At 39.5% G+C, this 18626-nt stretch overlaps 1 protein-coding gene across 1 annotated transcript; it reads right to left on the bottom strand.

The window, feature by feature from the left end:
- Nucleotides 1-624: 624 nt before the first annotated feature.
- pi4k2b (phosphatidylinositol 4-kinase type 2 beta) lies at nucleotides 625-18437 on the bottom strand. Its single transcript, XM_082165819.1, has 10 exons — nucleotides 17925-18437; nucleotides 10474-10625; nucleotides 6754-6954; nucleotides 6521-6652; nucleotides 5983-6136; nucleotides 5513-5577; nucleotides 3822-3921; nucleotides 3281-3414; nucleotides 2781-2840; nucleotides 625-1473 (listed from the first exon to the last, which is right to left on the bottom strand). Exons 1-10 carry the CDS (start codon nucleotides 18256-18258, stop codon nucleotides 1300-1302), a joined length of 1506 nt encoding a protein of 501 aa, XP_082021945.1. The 5' UTR covers nucleotides 18259-18437; the 3' UTR covers nucleotides 625-1299.
- Nucleotides 18438-18626: the final 189 nt, after the last annotated feature.

Below are 18626 nucleotides of genomic sequence, written 5' to 3'. Positions count from 1 at the left end.
CGCTTAGCTACCAGCGAAGCTAACTGGTAGATTAGACTCTTGCCGTATCCGGTCGGCAAAACGACCTTGCTTCTTGCAAAGGAACGATTAGAACGCAGTCTTCTGTTTCTCTTTTTGATAAAAAGCCAAGTCTAACTCGGTCATTGTAGCGGCCAAAGCCGTTTCAAACAACTGGTGTTCATCCATAGCCATCTTGCAATGTTTACTAATGACTTCGACGTCACAACGCTGTCGTCATCTATTTAGCTCGCCTCTGGCCCGCCTAAATCAGATAACCCGATGTGATTGGTGCAGCTCGGATACAAGGGCATATTTAATGAGCATCATTACTGGACGCCAGAGTAAACTCGCTGAGCAAATTTCATTTGTGCTCTCGCGAGAACTCTGGATTTCCAGGGTAATAGAATTGAGGGAAATTTTTTATTCTAAAATTTAAAACAATTTCGAACACTTTCACTTTTTTTCCCCCTCAAACAGTTTTCTCCACAGGGAGTTAAAAACGTGCTGATTTGGAACGAGGAATTTTTTATTTTTTTTACATGCAAAAAAGCCCCTCCCCTGGCTTAAAGGGATGATCGACTACAAACAAATCAAAACCGTAAAAAATAAACACTAGGTCATTTTTTTAACCAATCCCAAAGCTTTATTTTTTATTCACTTCATTTTTAATATACAGCTCTGCTCTAGCAACCGTTCAGCTGGAATACAAAGTCCAAGATGCATACACAGGATTGTGTGAAAGAGAGAAAACAACCTTTTGGAATTATACTTTTACCAGGGGATTCAAAGCACCCACCTTTAACAATGTATATGCCGTCACCAGCATCCTGTTACATAATCAGCAAATACATTCATCATATTAAATACCATGATCACCAGAGTTCCTTGGTGTTGAAATGTGCTCAGGAGACGTGTAAAATGTAAACTTGCAGGTTACATTCAGGCATTTTTTTCAAGTTTAAATAATTTTTAAGCATCATTCTTCATTTATAATATCTATATTTATACTTATAAAATAATTGGCAGTTGAGAAAGGCTGTCACGACATAACTTCAACATTTTCAAAGAACGATTCCCTTTTGACATTCCAACTTGACAGCCATAGTGAGCTGAAGAGGAGAATTCTGGGAAAAGGCTCAGGAAAACAAAAGGCCTCAGATCCTCCGTGCAGTCTTTTAAGTCTCTCCCTTTGCTACATTCATCCATCAAGTCCTTATCAGAAAGTTCTCCATCCAGTGTCTGAATATGCCCCAACCATCAAAGATAGGACCCAGTCTTCATCCTCTCTGTGAGGTCCCTTTACCAGGAGGTGAAAAAGGGTCTCTTGCAGTGAAACGTCTGGGTAAAAGCATTGCCCAATTGGACCACACGACCCTGGCCTCCTCCACGGCTCCTTTCCACCACCACACGAGGCATCTGCACCAACTGGATGGGGCTCTTCACATCTTTCAAAGCCTGGGTCAGGTTTAAGATCTATTTGAGAAGAACAGGCAAGTACAATTTTACATAAAGCAGGGGGTTTTATGCAGCTCTTACAACACAATAACACTTCCTAATCAACTCCAATTAATCAGTTTGCCTATGCTACATACACTTCTGCTCAAACATGTTGAAATCAGTAAAAAAAAAAAAAAAAGTTTAACTTTATTCATCAAGGATGCATTAAATTGATCAAAAGTGACCCCAACCCTGCATTAACTCTTTTTGATGTAAATTTCCATTATTTATGAGAGAACGGTTCCCTGCCATTGATGGAATTTTCCGGCTTTTCTTGTTTTCACTGTTATTCGGTAGGAGGCGCTATTAAGCATCTTCTGAAAGAGTACTGAATCTCCTGATCAAAACACACGCAAAGATGATGCACAAACAAGTGATATCATATGGAATCATATGCATATGTAAAAATACGCGATCAACATTAAACAGCATATAAATCAAAACTGCATAATGTTATAAATGAAATGTCGACCCAGGACCTATTGGACTGAAGATTCAGGAGTGTTGATGGACTCGATCTACTCCATCTATGTTTTGATCATCTTTGTGAATTTGATCTAGATGTAGTCTTTGTCAAAAATGTAATTTTCTCAGCTTTTTGCTCAGCTTAAATGAAAACCCACAGTCAAGGGTTGATAAAAAATAAAGCATGAAGCTAGAATAGAACGGGTTTTTCTGAACTCTAGATCAAAGAATCTTGAGAGAACAAAAAAAACAAAACAAATCACAGTTCTTACTAATCATAATAAATATTTCCATCAAATCAACAGAGTGATTTCTGAAGGATCATGTGACACTGAAGACTGGAGTAATGTCTGCAGAAAATTCAGCTTTACCATCACAGGAATGAATTACATTTTAAAATAAATACACATAGCATTACGTTAATTTTAGATTGTAATAATATTTCACAATACGACTTTTTTTTTATCAAATAAATGCAACCTTGGTGAGCATAAAAGACTTAAAAAAAAAATTCTTACCAACCCCAATCTTTTAAAATATATAATAGCATAGAGAACACTAGACAAAGTAAGTCTGAACATATGCAGAAAAAAAACTAATAATGTTAGAGACAATCTTTTACTTGGCATTGCAAAAAATGAGGTCTAAATTCAGGTCTACATCTCAGCAGTGATAGGGTGAAAAATAGCTTCCCGAATTATACGTTAGCTGTGAATTTTTCATTGTCAAGATCTCCAGCATTTAGTGAGAACAGAACTCTGTTTCTGGAATAGCAGAGAAAGCATTGTAAAACAATAATTCCAAAGCATAAAACTTACCTGTCCTCTCATAACAGACATCTGTTTCTCAAACATGGTTTTGTCAAACCCTTTATCCGTCTGAAAACAGAGTGGTTCATGTGAAAACTCATTTAACTTAAAAGAACATTAATACATACTAAGACTCTTGCTAATTAATGCATAGAGTAAGATTGAGTAAGATTATACCGACATCATACAAAACAGATTTATGAGGTCAGGTCGCTTAGAGGGATCAGTTAATGAGTTATCTAGACTTTTTCTTGGTTTTGTGAATTTTAGCAGGAATATTTTTAGCAGAGCCACTTAAAATGGGATGAATTTAGTGACGCAACTTCTTTAAGGGTTTTAGTGTGCTGACAGCATGCTAAGCTTCAACTTGCTAACAGAAACTGGACTGACAGCCTGCTAAAGCCCTGTCCTAGAAGTTGAGTCTCTAAATAAACTACAGCCAAAGCAACACTTTTATAACAAATTCACTGCCTTGAATGGTAAGAATACAGGTACATTAGATTACCTACTTTGAACATCTCATAAAGGTCCTCACAGAGGTCCTGTACAAAGTTCATGTCAGAAATGCGTGAGAGCACAAGGTCTCTGGTCTCCTGGGTGAAGGGCACTTTGGCCTGAGGCAACCAAGCCCAGTGGAACGGATCTACATGAACCAAAACAAAGACCAATTATTCAGTCAGTAAAATCTGGACATACTAAACTGTATTTATGTTGTATTATGCTTAAATATTTGAACTGAGCTTGGTAGACAAAAATAAACGGAGCATATATGGGAACTTCTTTAGTGTTGTTTAAAAACCTTTAAGAAATTAATACTTTTATAGAGCAAGGACGCATTAAATTGATTGAAAGTGACAGTGAAGACATGTATTATGTTACAAATGATTTCTATTTCAAATAAACACTGCTATTTTGAACTTTCTATTAAATAAAAAATGCATCATAGTAAAAAAATTAAAAAAGATAAGCAGCACGACTGTTTTCGAAGTGTTTCCCCGAGCATCAAGTCAGCATATTAGAATGAAATGTAAAAAAACAAAAAATCCTTACATGCTCTCCACTCATCAGGGTGTTTAAAAGGGAAGGCCAAACCATTATCTATAGCTGCGATCTTTATAGCCGAGTCTTTTGGGTCAGTCCATTCAGATTCCTGAAAAGAGACATGGAAGAGAAACTCAGCATTAGTGTTGGACTGAGAAACAATCATTCCATTAATTTAACCTTTGCAGCAACTCAACCAAATAGAAATAAAAGGACTCCAACACAGTTGCTTTCGCAATACTGAATAAGTCTTGTTTGACGTGGTGTGATGTTTACAGAGCTTTACTGTGAATATGAAAGGAACTGTTTACTAAGAGATACCATGTATACATTAGGGGTGTAACAATACACTCGTCACAATACGATACTATCGCGGTACTGAAATCGTAATATGATACTATGGTGATACTTTAAGCAAAAATAAAGAAGAGTTTTTTGTTGCTTTTGTTTTTTTAATTATTATTTCTTCTAAGATATATGGTAAAAAGTTAAAGTACTGTTAAATGCTAAATTTGGTATTACGGGGTGGACTTAAATAGGCAGTGCACAGGGCAATGGTGACACCAGAATAAACAATTCTATATTTTCAGAATCATGAATATGTTAGACACATATGCTTTCACTCTGTCACTGACTGCATATTTAAAATAATGTAGGCATTTGGCATTATCAAGACACAAATATTCCCCCCATTGCAGTATTATACATTATATTCAACATTTAATGAAGTAATATCACTAAAACTCTGTTCTTTTTTCCTCTCACACATTACACTCGCACTTTCAGTGCAGACATTTGTTGGACCTCTTACACAAGCTGCCCAACGGTGCTCTCCATCTCCTGTCTCTGCCTCTATTAATGCACTTACATAAGAATAAACCACCTAAAATGCTCTGAATCATCATACTACTAAAACTAAAAATGTGATAGTGATTTAAATGTTTGTGCTTTCCCTTTGAGGAATGAAGCTCCAGTGCATATGTGCTTCAGATCAATCACAGTTCTAATCACAAATCATGTCAAAATGACTATTACCAAACTTTAATGGGTTAGTTAATCCAAAAATGTAAATTCTGTTTTCATTTACTTAGTCACGTCGTTCTCGCAAGAAAATTTGACAGTCCGTGTTTCCTACAGTATGTGCGTTGTAAATCTATTCATAATATAATGCAATAATGTCTATTCAGAAGACTAGGATTAGCCGTTTGACTTATTTTTATGATGCCTTTGTGGCCTTTTTTGTGGAGTTTTAAATTTGAGGAATGAACTTTAAATAGAGGGACAGAAATCTCTAAGGTATCATAAAAAAATATCTTCATTTGTGTTTGGAAGATGAACGAAAACCTTATAGATTTAAAGCGACATGAGGGTGAGTACATGACAGAATTTTTGGGTGAACTATACCTTATAAATACAGTAAGCCGAGTCTATATCACAATGCATATTGTTCACATCACCGATACATATCGTCATATTTTACATCGCAATATTTTGATATAACAACATATTACACCCCAACAGGTTTAATTATTAAATATATTTTAGTATACTATACATATGCTCATTTGGCATATAAAAAAAAATAGGACACCCCTGCATTTGCCTGCTTCCATTACAGCACATAGTACACATGGTTCTCAGTCATGGCATTTTCTTTGAGCTGCCCAGCAGAAGAGCTCTATAAATATCCCCCAGCTCACCTTCTCTGTCAGCTCTCCATCGCCTGGCTTCTCATACTTGATCAACCAGTTATCGTTCCCTCTGTCTGAAGAAGCCACATAAGAGATGTCAGATTTCCTTTTCAAAGGCACAGTAAACAATTAGCATTTCTTTTATATGGGAATAACATGTTGTGCTACAAAAATAAGGCACATTTGTTTTGTGTGGGAGGTAGAAAAACAGGAAATGAAGAAAGATAATGTAAAGCCTAGCTGTAAAAAAAAAAAAAAGAAAAAGAAAAAAACCATGGCAACCACAGTTTACCGGCAACCAAAATACCATAGTAACAAAATCATAAATTACCCTCCAAAAAGTATAAAAATATACTTTCTTTTTTTGACAGTAGTGACTATGGTCACCATGGTAAATATTTGAAAGGGAATAGGTTCAAGAACATAGGCTAATGCCCAAAGGCATTATACTTCATAACTCATACATCAGTATTGGGTACCTGTGTTTCTAATCACATAATCCAAAACCACCAGCCTCTCAAACTGAGACTGAAGCTGCTTCCTCATGTTCTCTGGAAGAGGCTCTGCCTCAAACTTCCTCAGCCAGTAGTCTGCTTCATGATAGCCCTCCACAAACAGCTGAAATGAGCCCACCTACACAAAAGAGAACAAATCAATACTGCTGAAAATCTTGCCCTCTGCTGCTCTCAATTTTCTTCCATGTATTCAAACATCATGTGTCAAGGCAGGTTTAATATCTAAAAAGTTTGGTCACAAACTTGGGCACAAAGTGCGAATGAGATTTTAGAGCTACAGCGAAACAACATTTTCAGCAAATATTGACACCAAGCAATTGTATGGCTTCAAAAAACCTAGACTAAAGTGTAAAGTTATGCTTTTGTTATACAGAAAAGATCAGTGTGCAAATTAATAAAATATTTCCTTTTGTGTTCCACACAAGAAAATAAGTTTGGACAATTTTAATTTTAAGAACCATCCCTTTTAGAAAATGGGGATGGAATTACCATGAGGTGTTACCTTTGGAGGAAGGCCGACTCTGTGAAACCGCCGTCCAACTTTGGGGACTTTCTCCAGGGCATATTTCTTACCACGGGATTTGGCACGGTCAATTGCACTATAGTGAAAAGTCTCGCTTGACAAATTTACAACCTTAAAAGAAAAGAAAAAAAAAATGTTTGGCTCTTAATTCCAAGATCAAAGCTTTACATTAAGATAAATTTAAATGCCTCTATAATGCCCATCCTCCTCACCTTAGTTTTGGGTACTATCCCCAAACCCAGTTTTTGGTCCACGAGTGAGGCAGCTGCCTCAGAGAGGTAGCCCTGGTTAGGAATGAGGCAGCCACGGCCAAAACAGCACGGGCAGCAGACTTTATGGAAATATTTGGTCCATTTAGGGTTTAAGTGACCATAAGGCTCCTCTGATTTTGGTTTAAATACACCAATGATTTTCTAAAGATAAGATAGAAGAATCAAGAAAAAAAGAAAGAAAAAAAAAATCACATTTAACTAGATTTGAACGCAACTACTATAAATCATACTGTAAAAAGCTTAGTGCTCTTAGGGTGCTTTCACGCTTGGTTTGATTGCTCCCCCTCCCCCTGCTGGATTGTGTTCACAATATATTATTTGGTTTTGAACCGCAGTGCGTTTGCATCAAAAGCAGCAGCTGTTTACTCACTGCATGGTGAGATGATGCAGGAGGTGGCGGCAAAATGCATAGCATTGCTCAACTCACTATTATATTGTGGTTTTTGAACTTTTGGTTTTGCTTTCAAAGCATCAGCACATAACAGCACTTGAGTCTATGTGCCTCAAATGTAGGTTACTGCAAATTTTCTAAAGAAAGCAGTAGTCCATTTGTGCTAAAGACGAGCAGAAATGAGATATACCTTATCTCTGTTTGCATTGCCAGGAAAGTAGTGAGAACACACATTTTTAATTATTTTTTTTTTTAATTAAATATCCTAAATTGAGTAAAACTGCCTTTATATCAGCAGCGAACCACCCTAGAGTTCACATTAACCATACTACAGACCAACCCTTTTATGCGAACTCTGGTACGGTTCATGGGTGAGCACACGAGTTTTGGAAATCAGCGTTCACATCCAAACAAACCGAAATCTGACATCAATAGAACCCAGGTGCACACCAAAAGAACTAGTGTGAAAGAACCCTAAGAAACACTTCTTGTAATTCATCATCTACATTATGTTTTTCCACTGCTGATGGGAATTTGTCAATGCTATTGTTCTTCTCACACAAAACCTTCTAGACAGCAACCAGTCTGGCTTCAAATGCAGCCACTCAACTGAGACTGCCCTTCTCAGTAATTGAAGCTCTGAGACTGGCAAGAGCAGCTTCTAAATCACCAGTCCTCATTTTGCTGGATCTGTCTGCTGCTTTTGACACGGTTAACCACCAGATCTTCATATAAACCCTCATGACAATTGGCATCTCAGAACAGCACTCCAGTGGTTTAAGTCTTAACTCTCAGATAGGTCCTTCAGGGTATCTTGGAGGGTTGCAACATCTAGCTTCTGGGGTGCCTCAGGGCTCTGTGCTTGGACTACTTTTCTTCATTTACTTGACATCACTAGGATCTGTCATCCAGAGACATGGCTATTCACCTAACTGCTATGCTAATGACACACAACTCTACCTCTCATTTCAGCCAGATGATCCGACGGTTGCTGCTCGCATCTCAGCCTGCCTAACAGATATTTTTGCTGGATGGAGGACCATCACCTTCAACTCAACCTTGCCAAGACAGAATTGCTTGTGGTTTCGGCCAACTGAACACTTAATCACAACTTCTCAATTCAGCTAGGCTCATCATCCATAAATCCTTCCAGGACAACCAGGAACCTTGGAGCTGTGTTTGATTAGCTAAACTTCACAGACCACGTTGCTAGAACTACCCTGTCCTGCAGACTTGCCTTATACCACATTAGGAAGTATACCTTCCTATCGGAGAATGCTACACAACTCGTTTTCCAAGCCAGGCTGGAATATATTGTAATGCTCTTTTGGCAGGCCTTCCAGCATGCATTGTCAAACCTCTGCAACTGCTCCAGCAAGAGTGGTCTTTTACGAACCAAAGAGAGTACGTCACGCCTCTCTTCATCAATTTGCACTGGCTGCCAATAGACGCTTGCATCAAATTCAAGGCACTTCAAATTTCACTGGCTCTGCACCCCTATATCCTAAACTCACTACTTCAAACTTATATGCCCTCTAGAAGTGTGTGTTCTGCAAGTGAACAGCACCATGTGTGCCAAATCCCTTTCACAGACCTTTACCTTGACTGTTCCCTGCTGGTGGAATGACCTGAGTCTTATGGCTCGTTTCCACTGAGCAGTACAGTACGGTACGGTACAGTACGGTACGGTTCGGGTCTGTTAACCATGATCTGGCTAGCGTTTCCACTGCCAACAGTACCCTTACTTGATAGGCGTGGTGTTTCGATCGACGTCATTTTCGCGCGAAGAAGAACATAGTAAACTACAATGGATGACATATACAGCAGATCTTGTTCTTGCTCCTCGACATGTTTGTCACAAGAAGACAAGCGCCGACATTAGGCTTTTCTCAATATTAAGTACGCAAAGTTTGTACTTGCCATGTGCGACTCACTACATGCAAATGGTACAGCGCGTTCTTAAAAGCGTCACTCAGCTCGCTCTGCTACTCATCTCTGTTACTCTGTATGTACATTTTAAGCAACAATAAAACGAAATATGTTATAAAACACTACTCTGCCTCTTTTCGTTTTCATTTAAATAAATTAAACATTATAGGGACACAAATGTGGTTCATGCGCAACGCATATTGATTATTCACTGCACGTTATACGTTATTCTATTTATAACAAAACGAAATTTAAAACACAACCCTAACGTTACCTCTTTTCGTTTAAATAATAAAAAAAATTACACATATTACAGGCAATATATGCATTTGTACAAATGTTGCAATAAACATCAGTGATAATCTTGTATTAAGAAAATGACAAGAAACCATATTTCTTTTTGTAAAATTTCAGTTTTATCAATAATAGCCAATATAAAAGTTTAAGTAAAAGGTACAAGAAGCTATACAATAAGAAATAAAGCAAACAATTCAGTCAAATGTCCAAATTCTGCGCTCTAGTCTAACATTACAACAGTAGAGTTAAATACAAATAGCCTAAAATATGAAACTAAACTTAGCCCTCAGCCAAAACGATTGACAGGGAACGAATTATATATTCACGAGACCAAAGATCGCCCGTTAGGTCTACACAAGACGAATGTTTAACCACTACCGTCGGAGTCATCGGCGAACGTCAGAAGAACTAACGTTAGCCGAGGAAAGGCTCATCCAGCCGGGAAACATGAGCGCCGAGCGCCCGCTGATCGCATGGATCTCACAACCGGGGAAAAACAAATCATCTTTATAAATAAACCACAGATTTGAGCTTTAAACAACTACATTCTCGCCTGAAAAACTCTTAAAATTACATTTCGTGACACAGTAACAGTAGTATTATATTAAACTGTATATTAAAAAATGGCGCTTCTTATGTTGTCATTCCCCTCGTAGCACGCGCAAGTGACGATTCTCTGTCAACCAATCAACGTCCTGCAGTGAGTCTAGCTCCACCTTTTAGTACCGTACCACTGTGCTAGGTACCCCAACGGAAGGGTACCCAAAAAGTGGTACGGTACGGTTCGGCTTTTTGGTACCATTCTCAACTTTTGGCAGTGGAAACGCAAATAAAAGGGTACCGACCCGTACCGTACCGTACCGCTCGGTGGAAACGCGCCATTATTGTTCTTTTGTTGATTCAACTGCTTCTATTGTTCACCTTATTTGTAAATCGCTTTGGACAAAAGTATCTGCTAAATGATTAAATGTAATGTTCTTCTGTTACAGCGTTTAAACTGATTTTCTTAGGGACAATCTCAACACCCATTTAAATACACATACCCCTTTAGGATCCTTGACAAAGTAGCTTCCGCTGGATCCTTGCGAGATGCGTTCAGGAAATACGCCATTTTCTATCGCCTGCTCCGCCCTTTGGATAATCTCTCCAAACTCTGGGTCTTCTGGGAAATGGTTGAAATCTCCACTGCTATTACCTATATCCACAAATACAAAGTGAGTCAAATGTACAGTGCAGCAAATATATTCACTTGTGTCTGCATTTATATGTAAATATGTCCCCTCATCTTAAAAGGCCATACAGCAGAACGTTTTGGGGAATGATGTTTTTTTTTTTTTTTTTTATAATTTCCATCAGAGTGAAATTCATGCTCAAGGCCATTTTTATCTGGAACAAAATTGAACCTACCCCAAGAAATCAAAGCTTCAAAGCTGAATCACTAGTGAGCATGCAATTTAGTCAAACACTTTTGCTATGTCTGCAAACCAGTCTTCAAAAAGATAAAAATAAAAAAAAAGCACTGTGCATTTCTGGAGTGCAAAAAAGGCAAAAAAATATATAGGCGTTAGATGAAAGGTTCAATATCAAAGCGATTCATCTAAAGACCAGCAAATGCAATGTTTTCATGTGCTGTACTAGGTCTTGACAGCTTAAAATGTGGGTTCTTATACCCATTTTGTAAAAAAGCTAAGAATTATAGTATTTCTTAATGCATGCACCACAAAGAAGACTTCTACATATTCCTTCAAGTTGGCTTGATCACCTTTCTATTTTAATTCCATTTTTTAAATGCATGCCCTTTAAACTCGATCTTCCCAAGAAATGACAGACTTCTCTCTGGTGATGTATGCTGGACTTCTCCGATCATTTCATAACCACCGTTTCTTACAATCAGCTGCAAACTCACATTTAGATCTGCTTCCATCTAATTAAAAAAACAAATCACTGCCCTACATTGTTTATATATTTTGAAAATCCATTTTAATCGGATGTTTACTTGGATTTTATAATACAGAAGAAATTGTATTTATTTATTTTTTGTAGTGACACCATTGTGGATTCCTAATGCAAACACACACTCATGTCCCATGTGATCTGCGTAGAGGCAACTGATGATCAGATCCAGTCACCATCCATTCCAAACTAAAGTAGAGAGGGCCTGCATGTCTCTTACTAACACTGAACGACATAGGCCTACACAACATGCTCACTAAGGCTTTGTTTAGAAAGGCAGCAAAAACTAGTGAATATGATTCAAGCCAGAGCATGTGAGCGGAGTGGAGCGGGAGCGGGCGGATCTTGGACAGAGCGGCATTTTTAAAAGGACGGAGCGTCGCCTTATTTCCCGCTCCAATTTCGCTCAGTTCACACCACGAGTCTGAAGCATGCTCAGTCAAACCTAAACCAGGATCCATCTGTCTTGCACAGTCATCAACAGTAGACTATTTTCAGTCAAAACTCGGCTCAATAATGGAGTTCAAAAAGTAGGCTACTTCAAAAAGGAAAATGAGAAGTCATACAGGTGTATAGGCTACAATTAATATAAAATTAACTAACAATGATAATGAGGTACAAGAAAACGAATGTGGGGACATCGTTTCAGTCAGCAAAGATTCATTTTGGAATCTCAAAAGACACATCTCTCGAAAACATGAACGTGACCTACGCGAACACGCAACAAAAGGTTAGCAAATTGAATACGGTAACTTGTAACAAAGTGTAAATTAAATATAGCGTAATATTCAAACAAATTCGTTTTTTCATTCAAGTAGACCTAATAGTTCGTTTTATTTAGCCGAATTTGTGTCGTCCGTAATAATATTTATATTATTAGGCCCATTTATTCGTTTAATTTTACAGCAGTTTGTGTATGGAAGCCAATTTAAATTTTAATCGTGCGCGTTGCGCAAAAGTTCACTTATCAAAATTCTGGCCTTATAGTTAATTTACTTAAAAAAAATTGATATGTATATTTTTGTTTATATAATTTTTATTTATATTATTAGGCCCATTTATTCGTTTAATTTTACAGGACTTTTTGTTTAGGCTATATTCCTTCTTACATAGGCCTGTAATTTGAAATAAAACATTTCAATTTGAAATTTTTTTGTTGTTGCTCATTAGTTGTTTAGGAGGTAAGGCTGTGGTCTAAGCTAAAAGTGATATACATGTAGAAACCCAAACCCACACCCACACGAAACCCAAAGTTTACAAACCTGATCAAAGCCAAATCGGTAAGTGGTTTGATGCTCTCAGCTGTTGAAAAAAGCCTTGCTGTATCTGCAAGATGCATGCATTATTACTATAGCAACCGATGCAGCTACACTCTACTAACAGATTATCAGATTAAGTCACTTGCAAAATGACAGCATAGTCAGCAAGTCCTAAAAATCTATTTTTAAAATGCAGTGTGAACAAAGCCTAGCACACATACGCGTCACAATACATGTACCCATGAAGGAGATTTATTTATTTCACAATTAATTTTACCAGAATCCACTACAATGAATGCATACACTGCAGTAAAACTAACACAAAGTGGTCTACATATGCTCTAAAGGTAAAACTCCTACACACACTCAGCTGACCGTCTCTGGGCAGCTTTCCCTGGGTGAATAAGAGAGTCCATTAGACACAGACAGAACCTCTCTGATGGCCATTAAACATTTAGAAGACAAGAACACTCTCCCTTCTCTTGTACGTACACAGACCAGACACACCCATACAAACACACCTCAGAAACATCTGCATGTCATAAATATCAATCAGAATAGCTTGATTTTTAAAAAGACTTCATCTTAGCTACAATGTATAATTAAGATGTACTTGTACCATTTCCAAATTCATTCAACATTCCAATATTTAAATCAAACTGATGTTGTAAGCATCCTGAGAGATCTCATTTACACAAAAAAGGACAGTCAGAAAGAGTCTAGTAAAAAATCCATTGAAATAAATAACTGCCAAGTGAAGATGTCTTGGTCATGCTGCCAAAATTGCATGATTTCAAAAAGACTAGACTAATTTTCAAATATACTCACATCCAATCCACTTCCACATTACAGCAGAATCAACACAAAATAACCACCTTCAGGGTGATAAGGCATAATTAGGTTTTAGATCTAATAAGAACAAATTTAAGGTCGACATGAAATGAAAATTCACACCCCTTCTACCGGCTTGTCGCCATCACTTATCCAGGTAAACGGCGCACACATACACAGCCATCCACATTACATAAAAAACAGGACTCATCGGACCAGGCGACCTTCTTCCACTGCTCTAAGGTCCAGTTCCTTCGATCGCGTGCCCAATGTTGGCGCTTTCGACGGTTGACAGAGCACTCTGATTGTTCTACGGCTACGCAGCCCCATTCACAGCAGAGTGCAATGAATTGTGTGTTGTGACAATACTCCCATTACTATCATAAAAAAAAAATAGTGTGGCTTGTGCTACAGTAGACTTTCTGTTGGCTCGGACCAGACAGGATAACCTTCATTGCTCGTGCGTCGATGAGCTTTGAGCGCCCAACACCCGGTCGTCGGTTTGTAGCTCCTCAGACTACTATTGGTAAATTCTCACCACTGCTGACCGAGAGCAAACCACAAGCCTTGCCGTTTCAGAGGTACCTTACCAAATTGCCTTTACATAACAATTTGGCGAAGTTTAAAGGCTCAGGAAAGGAGGCAGGAACCGGCGAACTATCAACGTAAAGTTTAATGACACAAATAAACAACCAACAAAACCAAAGTAAAGCGACAGCCCCTCACGGATGACTGTCTCATATGAACAAAACACAACATAAATAGTCCAGGCCTGGGTCCTTTCTCATCTTGCACTGTCTGTGAGACTCGAGACCGGTGTGGCGCGCAGGTGACGCTCATTAGCACTCTGTCGTCAAGGCGCTCGGCCTCGCTCTGCTAGCCACATATACCCTTGAGTATGTGCTCTACTCTCCCCAACTCCAGGGGGGCCTTCACGGCCGCAGCACCTGGGGGTAAGGACAGACAAGGCGAGAGAAAAGGAGAAGGATGAGGAAAATAATCTGCCGCTTGGTCCTCAACCAGCTTAGAGGCCCTCACATGCAGTGCCATGCAATGGTAGTGGACGCTCCTCGGTAGACAGCGCCATCCTCCTCTGCTTCCTGGCGAACGACGATGGCTCCTCCGGCTACAGGCGCCGGGCAGCAAGCTCCCCATTCCCTCGCTCTGCCTGCTCCTCCTCATCATGGCAGACGGCAGCAGGTCTGGCCTCCTGCGAACGACAAACTCCTCCGTCCCCTCACAGACCCAGGAGCACGGCAGTGAGCTCTCCGCTAGAGATGCACGGTTTGCGGTTACAGTCGCAGACTTCGCGGATCGGGTGGATGACGTGACGAAAAATAATATTTTAATTAAATTCGGGCGGGTGGCGGGCGGTTGAACCAATCCAATGAAAAATATATGTATACACCAATCAGCGGATGGCGGGCGGGTGCAGTTTTGAAAATTGGTCAAAAACGTTGGTGCGGATGGATGGCGGACGGATGAGTTTTGTGATGCGGTTGCGGATGAAGTAATAGCCCATCCGCGCATCTCTACTCTCCGCTCATTAGCACTCGCGCCACCGGACTCGCTCCGCTCCCACGCCTCTCAGCCCCATCCTGCTTGCCACATTGGCCCTTGTCAAATTCACTCAGATCTTTATTCCTGGCCAGTTCTCCTGCATCCAACATGTTGATTACAAGAACTGATTGTTTGCTTAAGTCGAGTCTCGACGCTTTCCGAGCATTTCCATCTAGTCTACCCAGACCTTAACATGTCACCTTATTATTAGGAGATGGCGATTAGGAGTCATTAGGAGATGATCAACGATATTTGCTTCATCTGTGCCTAGTCATATTGTTTTGGCTTATCAGTGTATAGCCGCTTTCCGACCGGAGGAACCTTTTCACAGTTGTTTCACAATACCCGGATGTTCCTGCGGTGCGAACACGCCGACTAGGAACGATTTTAGTTCTAGGAACTCCATTTGGAGGAACTAATTTAGCTCCTACTTCAGAGTAGGGTCTAAACCAGCACTATAGGAACTACTCGTGACGTTAGTGTACGCTGACCGAACGCACGCAAAACACCAGCACCTGCCATTTTTAAAACAGCTATGTAAACACACAGATTATATATTTACTCCAGAAACTAACTACACAAACATGGAAAACAGTGATGGATGGGCCTCTAAACCTTTATTCTGAAGAGAAAATCCAACGCAACAGAGGGGACCAAGCCAAACATGATAATATATTTCTGCTCAGCTAGCAACACTGGACATCAACCACACGGCATAGGCTAATAACTAATTTTCATATACTGTCTACTTTCTATGTATAACAGTTCTATCTAATAACATATTAAACAGTACTGTTAGACAGATCGCTAACTAATGAACACAGAATGCGAGCATTGTTTGCTCTGGCGTTCTCAGCGCCATCAAAATAAAGGTCCGCCACGCTGTCAAAATAAAAGTCGCAACAACAAGCGTCACTCCCTTACCCCTCCTACCAGTTCCTATGCGAATGCAAACAGCAAAACCGAGTTTGGGGGAGAGTAGTTCATAGAACTGTTTAGAAGTGGACAGTTCCTATAACTAAGTTCCTGTAACTACTTGGTCAGAAAGCGGCTAATGTTAGCCTGACAAGCCAGACCCACATCAAGATGTTGGGTCTGGGAACACACCATTGGCAGGGCTCAATCCGAGGGGCGGGATAAACGGTTGTCTTTCAAATTCCCATTGCACGCAAAAGGATAGCGCTACAACCAACCAGAGCACTTTCCCACTAGCGGAGCTAGTTGATAGATTAAACTTTTGCCGTATCCGGTCGGAACACAAAAGGAACACATCTTCCTTTTTTAAGAATGACTTCAGTGCCGTTCTTTGTTTTTTTCTCAAAGAAAAGCTTAACTCAAAGTCTTCCAGAGTCGCAGCCAAAGCCGATTCGACAGACCGCTGTTCGCCAGCAGCCATCTTCGTTGTTTTCAAGTAGCTGGGAATTCACGCGGAACCATCGCAACTCTGCCGTCACTATATTAAGCCCGCCCACCGACTCTATACACAATGTGATTGGCCTGACTAGAGTTTGGTTTTTCCAGCTTGAAAGCAAACGGAGAGTTGCTAGACGACACTGGCATCAAAATAAAATTTGCTGCCACTAGGGTGCGTCTAGATTTCTAGGCTAAGTGTAGGCCTATGTCACAATATGGAAGAAATCTGTCATTGTGATTCTGTTTCATTGCAATTTTAAGCTTTTTTTTAAGTGTCATGTGATGATCTTTGGATGTTATCAATCATATTACTTTGTCGTGTAAATAATGTCTAATTTCTGGAAGCATTTTTATTTAACAACTATATGTTAAACACTTGCACATTTCATTATGCTTATAAAAAAGAAAAGAAAAAAAGAAATAGCATCACAGTGATGAAGTTCTAATAATACCTTCATTTAAAGTAGGCAATGGCAATGCCAATGCAACCCCTTTAAAGAGACCCTAATGATTGTTTTCCCTTTCACTGAAGGCTCGAATGTGGATCTCAAAGAAAGCAGAAAGTGTGTTTCTGCTCTCTAGCTTATCCGCATTCAAATGAACCCGTTATTAATTTGCAAGGAAACTTTATTGCGTCAGTGCACTCCACATCTACTCTAACAATCTTGTGAGTACAGACGCACCTGGAAAGACGAAAATATATGCAGCAAGTTACAACACACAGAAACAGTTAAGCATGTGTATCACTATCAAGAGTTGTGTAGATATTCCAGCAGCTGCTGTGGTATCACCTGTGCATGTGTGTTCCAAGTTCAAAGAGCATGTAAGCTGAACTCTGGAAAGGTTGCATAACAGACCATGTTCTGAGATAAAGCAGATGGGGTAACAGGCAGCAAGACGTGTGGGAGTGAATTTAGAATATTTCATATAGTATTTATTTTACATTAAAACTTGTTCAGTGTGTGTTAGGACGGGGCAAAAAAAAAAAATATATATATATATATATATAAAATAAAACTCCCCTCTCTGTTTGATTTAAATCTTACAAAGTTCCCCAAAGTATATTAGCTGTTTTTTTGGAACACACTGCGCTTAACAGAAACAGAACACGCGCGGTTGCTATGGAAACTAATGCAGAGAAGACTGGTCCCGTGTGCGTTCTTTCTCCAATTTAACTCAGATTATACAATAAAATGACGAGAATGGGCTGTCATTTAAAAAAGGGGGAGTGGCTATATTTATATAAAGGCGTGGTCAGTAGTGTTATCTTTCATAAATAGGGTGGATTTAGTTTTGTTTAAAAGTAGTAACAGGAAATTGCTTTTTGCAAACCTGAAATATTGCACTGAAACAAACATACATTAAAACTATGTATTTTGTTAGAGAAGCTAAACAAAAGGTGTCTAAGTGTGTGAAGACACCTATAGTTTGAGCCAGTTTAATCAGATTATGAGTGATATCCAGCTCATATAGCTCACCTGGAGATGCCAGATTATCAGATGATGAACTGTGTCTGTTCCTTCGCGTCCTTTTCTCTCTCCCAGCCCGAGGTGAGAGATTCCCGGCAGGTACTGGTAACAGAAGCGCCTCTTCCCCCGACCCGTCCGCTTCCAGCTCCGTCAGCACGCTTTCCGTCGAGTCCGAGATCCGAACCGCTGCCCCGGGGTTAAGCGAAAGTCCCAGTGATGGCACCGGCCGGGTCTTTTCAAATAAGACCGCGGGCACCTCCGAATTGAGAAAGTTCGCCTCCGGTGTTAAATCTCCACCGCCTTTCTCCGGCTCGCCGTCGGTGGGATCGCATTCTGCCATCATTGTGGACTGTGGGTGTTTTCTGTCTCTGTCCAGAGAAACTCAGACACCTCTCAAAAACCCCGCGTCATATCCGTGAGTCCGTCTTTAAGAGTTTGTTCTTTCTTCTTAAAGACGCGCTGATGCTCTCGACCGATTTAAGTCCACATCACCCGTCACCATTACCGACTTCCTATATTCTCAAGCATGCGCACTGCGTTCCCGCACCGTCGGCCAGGTTTTTAAAGGCGCAGTAACGCTTAAAGTCCCAATGAAAACAAAATTGAAATTTTTCAATTTTTTATGGAATATTGCAGTATATATATTATAAATCATTTATCCATACACATTTTTTTTTAAATTCATGTGCCCTGTAAACTTTAATATTCTCT

This window comes from Leuciscus leuciscus (genome assembly GCF_965113295.1).
Source record: "Leuciscus leuciscus genome assembly, chromosome: 3".
In the NCBI taxonomy this organism is placed as follows: Eukaryota; Metazoa; Chordata; class Actinopteri; order Cypriniformes; family Leuciscidae; genus Leuciscus; species Leuciscus leuciscus.
The sequence above is the reverse complement of the archived record's forward strand: the minus strand, read 5'-3'. Positions and strand labels throughout refer to the sequence as shown.

Coding starts and splice junctions, on each gene's coding strand:
- pi4k2b (XM_082165819.1), bottom strand. CDS start 18,258: ATGATGGCAGAATGCGATCCCACCGACGGCGAGCCGGAGAAAGGCGGT. Junction 6,653..6,753: donor GGATAGTACCCAAAACTAAG/GTGAGGAGGATG, acceptor TTTTCTTTTAAG/GTTGTAAATTTGTCAAGCGA. Junction 5,578..5,982: donor TTATGTGATTAGAAACACAG/GTACCCAATACT, acceptor TGGCTTCTTCAG/ACAGAGGGAACGATAACTGG.